The 7,044-nt window shown below is 51.9% G+C and overlaps 1 protein-coding gene across 1 annotated transcript in view; it reads left to right on the forward strand.

Moving 5' to 3' along the window:
* MN1 (MN1 proto-oncogene, transcriptional regulator) overlaps positions 1-6,525 on the forward strand; it is a 46,346-nt gene extending 39,821 nt beyond the window's left edge. The window contains exon 2 of the mRNA XM_072952999.1: positions 3,503-6,525. Within this exon, the coding sequence (XP_072809100.1) occupies positions 3,503-3,684 (182 nt within the window). The 3' untranslated portion in view covers positions 3,685-6,525. The remainder of the gene's footprint in view (positions 1-3,502) is intronic.
* Positions 6,526-7,044: the final 519 nt, after the last annotated feature.

A 7,044-nucleotide genomic window follows, 5' to 3' on the forward strand; every position in this document is an offset into this window, starting at 1 on the left:
TCAGCTCTTTCTCCTATATGGTCTCCCTGAGCTGCCTTGACCCAGGCCCACAAGGAATCACTGTCCCCACATTACAGATGAGGAAACTGAGGCCCTGCAGATAGGGGCAAGCTGTCCAGGATGGGGCATCTGGGATTCTGTCTCGGCCTGACCTGCGGGGAATCCTGGGCTATAAGGAGAGGGCTGAACCCAAAGCAGATGGCCTGGCCTCAGGTGACCCCTGGGCAGCTCCCTGCCCGTTGGAGCCTCCGTCTTCCCATCCATCAAATAGGGATGAGGGTCACTTGAGTCAGCGCACAGGCCCCAGCTGAGCTGAACAGGCCAAACCCGCCTCCCCCCCGTGCAGCCAGTCTGATGGGGGAGGCCGACAGCCAACAGTGGGAAACATGACAACACCCGTCGTGTTCTGCGGTGTCTGCCAGTGCCGGGCGCTGAGTAACTCCAGGGTCCCCCCAGCCCTGGGAGCAGGGCGAGGGGGCGGTTTTATCTCTGGGTCCTGGTGTGGGGGCCGGCATGCCTGCCGCCCTGAGGAGCAGGGACCGAGGGCCCAGCCCGAGCTAGGGCAGGCCCCAACTTGAGGCGGCTCCTGTGGGACTGATTTATCGGCAGCCACTCGGCAGCCCAGGGGAGCCGCATCCCTAGGGCGTGTTGGGTGCCCCCAGCTGGAATGAATCCGGCGGGAGGATGAGTTTGGTCATGCTTGGGTTGTCAAGAACTGAAGAGTAATATTCTCTCCTAAAAACATTTCCCGTGGATACCAGACTCGCTTGCTTGTCCCAGGCAGAGGCTGGGGAATCCTGTGCTCGTGCTCTGTGACGTCAGGCAAGCCCCTCACCCTCTCTGAGCCCCTAGAGCCCCCTCTAACGTGGGGAGAAGGGTCGCCTGGCTGCTGGGCTTGCTGGGGGTTGGAGTTAGATAATACACGGAAGGGTTCAGCTTTGTGCCTGCCACACCCTCGTTAAATCCACCCCAAGTAAGATGCGCAGCTGTCTCTGGTTTTGGTGCACGGCATGAGTGTGAGTTGTCTGTAACTTGGGAGTAAAGCATCTTTAGGAAATTTGGCCATTTGGAGAAGTCTGGAACCATTACTGAGTAAACCCGGCTCCATAAGAGTTCTGGTCCCCCTCTGTCCCAGCACATAGCTCAGGACACGCCAACTTTTCTCTACCTTCCTGGTGCTTCAGCCGCAGAGCAAGGGAGCTGGGTGTCAGGAGCTCACGGCTGGGTCTTATCTTCCTTTAGCTGTGCAAACTTTGACAAGGGGCCTCAGTTTCCCACCTGTAAAATGGGCACAGGCACTGCTGTGTCACCTCCTTGAGATAATGTGTGTAAGGTGAAGTAAGGAACCCCTTTCAGAACCTCTCTATGTCTGGTAGATGCTCCCCTCTCTGCAATCTGGATCTCACAAGGCTTGGAACAAAATTCCTTTTGGGGGTTATTAGGCCTAGGGTGTCACTGGGAGCAAGGCAAGTGTGGGCTCAGGAACAGAGGTGAGAGGGCTGTGGATCTGCATTGCTGGAACCTAGGGCCCTCTGTGGGCGAGGGGACCCTGAATCTGCTATCTTTAGCTTCCTGGGGTCACAGCATCCCAGCTCCACCACTGCTAACCAACTTTGAAACCTCAGGCTCAGAACCTCAGCTTCTTCATCCACAAAATGGGCAGATATTCCAGTTTCATGGGCAGAAACGTGGCCAGCTGGCCAGTCTCGAGGAAAGGACAAGGCTTGGAGGCTTCTAGATGGCTGCAAGGACTCCCCTCCCCAACCCTGGACACTCATGACAGTCCCAGCAGCCCTGTGTGGGGATCTCTCTGTATGTTAGGATGTTACAAGGCCTCGAGGGAGACAACTTTACCAGTGAATAGAACTGAGACTCAGAGAGGGAAAGTGTCCACACATTGGTGGGGCTGGGATTCAAGCCCCAGTTTGTGACTCCAGAGTGATGTGCTATGACATTGTCTCCTGGCCTCACCATCAGATGTAGGAGGAGGTGGAAAATGGTGCCTTGTTTCCTGCTGGAATCTGCAGGCTTAGCACCGTGCCTGGAACACAGGAGGGACTCAGTGAAGGCTTATTCATTGAATGAAGGAAGGAAGGAGCAAAGGAGAGAATCTTCCTCCCCAGCCCCAGCTCCTCCCAAGAATGCAGGTCCCAAAGCTGGGTGTCTCTGGGGCTCCAGGGTGGGGGCCCCAAACCTAGTTAGTCATGGCCCGGCCTCAGCCTCCTGGGCCCATCCCTCTCGGAGGATTTTCTCTGCAGGCTGTGGCTCAGCTCCCGGGGGAGGCCTCCCCCCTGATCCCAGAGGGCAGGATGGGCGGGGTAACTCCTGCCTGGCACAGGGCCCTGGCTGGGCTTGCACAGTGCGTTGAGGAGGGCGGGCCGGTCATGGAGTTCAGTATCTGGGTGTGCTCCCTCTGCCAGAGCTGGGCCCCCACCCCCAATTCCAGCTTTTCTCATGTCCACTGAGTCAGAAATTCACTGTCAGCCCATCTTCAAACTCAACTCTTCCCCTTCCTGGCTGTGTGACCTTGGACAGGTCACCTCCCCTCTCTGAGAGTCAGGCTCTGAAAAAGGAATAAAGAGAATAATCATCAACATACATTAGTCCTCAGAACAGAACTATTGATCACTGTTATTGGTAAATTAACAGTCCTCTGAAATGACTGCTCCATTCTTTCCCTGCCTCAGAACTCCCAATTCTTGTTCTCTTCAAATCTAATTCATACTAAGGTGTGAATGGTTGTCAAATTTCTTTCCTCTTAAGTGTGTCTGACCCAAGCATTACCATGATCTGTGGTGTTTCTGGTGCTGTGTGAGTAAAAAGAAATGTAGGGGATTTTTATTGAGGGTATAGAATAGAAATAGACTCCTTCATCCCTATCACCTAAAGTCCCTTTATGCAGCAGCTGGGGATGGGCAAATGGCACTGGTGTGGTTGGGGAGTCCACACTCTTAGTGTGTACTGCTCTGAGCAGTTTGGCATTGTGTAAGGAAGTTTTGAACACACAGCAGGCCCTTAGCAAATATCTATCTGGAGGATGACAAGAAAATGGGCTGTGTCCTAGACCTGGACAATCCTACCCTCCCCACTTTCACTGCATCCAGTGAACTCCTACATATCCTTCAATGCCCAGTTCGGCTGCCCCTCCTCCAGGAAGCCTTCCCAACTTAATTCTGGTCCAGTTAATCTTTTAGGAACTCTAGTCCATCAGAGATGGACAGACCCTGAGTTTATCCTGCCTAACTCTCCTATTTCCCAAGGGGGTGGGGGAAACAGACCCAACAAGGGATCTTCCCTTGGTTGAGGTCTCACAGCCCAAGTCAGAGGCAACAGCAGGAGGATTCGAACCGAATATCTTTAGATCTCCTTAGACCATCTTTAGGCATGAAAAGAGGGTGTGGACACTGCCTCTCTGCTCAGGCCTCTGCCACTCTACCCCCATTAGGGCCTCCCACAGAGGGGAGCACACAGCTAACGTCCTCTCTTCCTTCTTTCTCTGCAGCCCTCGACCTTCCCGCGAACAAGGCCTCGGCAACCCAGCCCGGCAGCCACTTGCAGTGCCTGTCTGTCCACTGCACAGACGATGTGGGCGATGCCAAGGCCCGAGCCTCCGTGCCCACCTGGCGGTCTCTGCACTCCGACATTTCCAACAGATTCGGGACATTCGTGGCTGCCCTAACTTGAATTGACAAGAAATACCCTCTCCCCCACCAGGCCCTTCCCTCCCCCATCTCTCTCTGCTCCCCCCTTCACCTGTCCCCAACCCCCACCCCACCCTGTTAATTTGAAAGGGCCACTATTGCTGAGTGGATGATTTTTTTTTTTTAGGTTGGTACCTGCTTAGTGGCATATGGACCGGAAAGGGTTAATTTAAAGGGAAAAAAAAAAACCTCAAAAAATTTTTTTAAAAAAGAAACTCATCTGCCACGGTATGTTACCAGTGTTAACCCTTCTGCAGTTAGCAAACTTTTGCTGAAGCCTTTTTCTTGCTAGATAATTCCCACTTTTCTGTAATCTTGGCATACGGTTTTTAGATGACCTCTTTCCTTGTTTTATTTTCGTGCTGCTGTATGTCCAAGTATTGTTATTTCATAATAAGACAAGAGTTGCTTTCCTTTTTTATTCTCTTTTAGTCTTGTTCCTTCCCATCTCCCCCTCCCCCTGCCTGTTTTTTTTTTTTTTCTTTTCCTTTTTTGCTTTGTTCACTGCTTATTAAAATGGAAATCCTGGAGAATAGTAGTTCTGGAATATTGGCGGGTGAGAGTCAAATTGTCATCACAATATTATCTATTGACACCCAACTGTCATCAGTCAGGCAGGAGCCAAACAATTAATGCCCCCCTTAGGTATTCCGCCTGGGATTTTGTTTTGTCTGTTCCCTAAGAAAATAGAGATATATATTTTCGTTCCTACCAACACACGCTCAGCCTTCAGCTCCATTCTCTCTTCTGCGGGAAGCTGCCTTTCACTGCGATGGAGGTGATGACGTGTCCAGCCCGCTCCGCGGGAAGGAGCCGGAATGTTCGACAGTGGTGTTTTCTCTCCTTTTCTGGGCCTCTGCACAAATGCCCAGACGCTGAATTTTCACGCTGTGCCGAGCAGCCCTGGGCCGCGTCGGGATGGTGCCTGTCCAGCTTGCAGAGTCTCCGGGGGCTCCAGGCTGTCATCCCTGCTACAGCCGGGCCACCTGGGTCTTGGGTGCTGGAGTTGAAGGATCAGTTCTCAGCCCTGACCTTTCCTGATTTCTGTTCCCAGACAAGCATCAGGGGAAGGAGCGGAGATGGGTTATCTCCCTGACTTCTCCCTTTCCGTCTCCCCTCCAGCCTGCACAGCCCCCAGTCCCTGGGAAGGACCAGGCTTTTGCCAGCACTTTTCGAGGTGCTTGTTGAGTGAAGGAGCCCCCAGGCTCAGCCTGCCAAGCCCCCCTGCCCACCTTCTCCATGCCTGGGTGTAATCTTTGCAGGGGTTTGCAGACTTCTAAGGGCCTGAGGAGGGAGAAAGGGACTGTAATGAGTGACCTTGATTCTTGGGTCTTTTTTGAACCCCAGAATTCGACCCCCACCTTCCTTTTGATTTAATCTCACCCTGTTGCAAAACCAGAACCACGTCCCATGCGTCTCGTGAGGGAATAACTTCTTTGAGCAGCGGTGAGGGAGGGCTGGGTGAAGAGGGCAGCAGAACAGGGCTCCTGGACCCAGCTGAGGCCTGTCACCTGGTCGCCTCAGGGTGGTGGTCAGCAGTCACGGGTGGGGGGGCGCCCAGCGTTGTCAGGGGGCGGGGGCATCTTTGGGTGCTACGGATGACTCCAGAGGGCTTGTATGCCTCATGGTGAGTGCTGGGGGCATGCAGATTCCAGGGTGGGTCAGACAAGAAGTGACTGCTATCACTCCACCCCAATGGGTAACTCTTCTATTTTATTTCAGTTTCTGTTAACGAGCATCTTACTAAATGCTCCATTTTGAGCCTTCTGCCCCCTCCATCCTCCCCTGCTGACCCCGCCCCATGTCCCCAGAGTTTGCAGACCTGGCTTTTTTTTTAACAAGTGACCTGAAGGCTTTGGGGTCCCCATACAACACCCACATTGTTTATTTCAAAGAACTTTTCATCAAAGGGAGAAGAGCATCCAGAAAAATCTTGCTCTTTCTAGTCCCTCCTCCTGTCTTTCCTGCAGCCAGCCCTCTTGGCTCGGGCCTGAGTCTGCACGGTCCAAGGTTCCTGCATGGGCAGCCTGAGGAGGCGGTGTGAACCGATCTGCGAGAAGGTGGGAGTTGACTCGGTTCCTGGGTTCTGCCACCAAAGGAGAGAAAAGGGGAAGGAACGTGCCCCCTGTTACGGGCTGCAGGCGCGTCAGTCACGGTCTGAGCAAAACTCCTCACCCCTCTGATTCCACAATGTACAGCTGTTTGAGAGCTTCGTCCTTTCATTCCTTAAACAGGAATGATTTCTCCTTAATTGCTTAAGGCCGGGGAGCAAAGTGTCTTGACTTGTCTTTGACTTTTCTTGTGTTGAGTCCATCAGCACACGACCATCAGCTCGTGGTCCTGGCAGCCTCAGAAATCCCTGAAGTTTTAAACGTTCTCGCTCCCCACGACCCCAGAAAGGAACAGCTTTAAAAATAGCCTTAAGCAAAAGGATGTTATTTCATTAAATTTGGTTTAATGGAAAGAATAAAAGCAAATTAAAAACACACCCAATCCACGAGACTCCAAACACTGGTAATCGGTACTGCATAGCAAACTCTTTGGGAAAGAATATGAAAACGTTATTGCACATGTAAAATATGAGAACTTAACTCTGCTGTGTGTTAGGCAATCCTGTAATCTTTTTTGACTCTTAAAAGAAATTCATTTCTGAAATGCTTGGTTGGAAGACTGTGACAATAGCTCATGAAATTGAGTGTTATTTTTTTCTTTCTTTTTTAAAAAAAATATGTAAAGTGCAGTCTTCTGTATTCATGCATATTGTATATACCTGTATATGTTTTCCTGAGCAGCTAAATAACAATAAATATGACGTTAATGGTGACTGTGGTACATTTGTGGGCGGGGTTTGCTTTATTTTTATCCCCTCCCACCCCTCCCCTTCTCCATGGGTCTCTTTAAATTCCGTGGGGGATGGGGTGTTGGTCTGGATGCTGTAGTGTGTGTGTGCGTGCGCACGCGCGTGTGTGCACATGCATGTGTTGATATGTTCTGAGTTGGGTCATCTGAGAATTTCTCTATTCCACACTATTGATACTTGGACTGGGTAATCCTTTGTGGCAGGGGAGGGGCTGTCTTGTGCATTGAACTGTGGTTAAAAGCTGGCCACCACCCACTAGATGCCACCTCTTCCCCTCCTCCGCTCCCTTGTGACAACCCAAAATGTGTCCAAACATTCCTCCATGTCCTGCGCCGGGCATGACCCCTGGGGCTGAGAACCACTGCTATCTGATTAGGGCAGGAGGCGGGAAGGCGGGGAGGGGGAGGCCATCCAGGTGGCTGGGCGGTGTAACGGTTATTCTTTTGGGTCCCGAAATTCAGTTTCAGATCCCAGTTAAGTTTT

The sequence above is a fragment of the Vicugna pacos genome, chromosome 32, assembly GCF_048564905.1.
Source record: "Vicugna pacos chromosome 32, VicPac4, whole genome shotgun sequence".
In the NCBI taxonomy this organism is placed as follows: Eukaryota; Metazoa; Chordata; class Mammalia; order Artiodactyla; family Camelidae; genus Vicugna; species Vicugna pacos.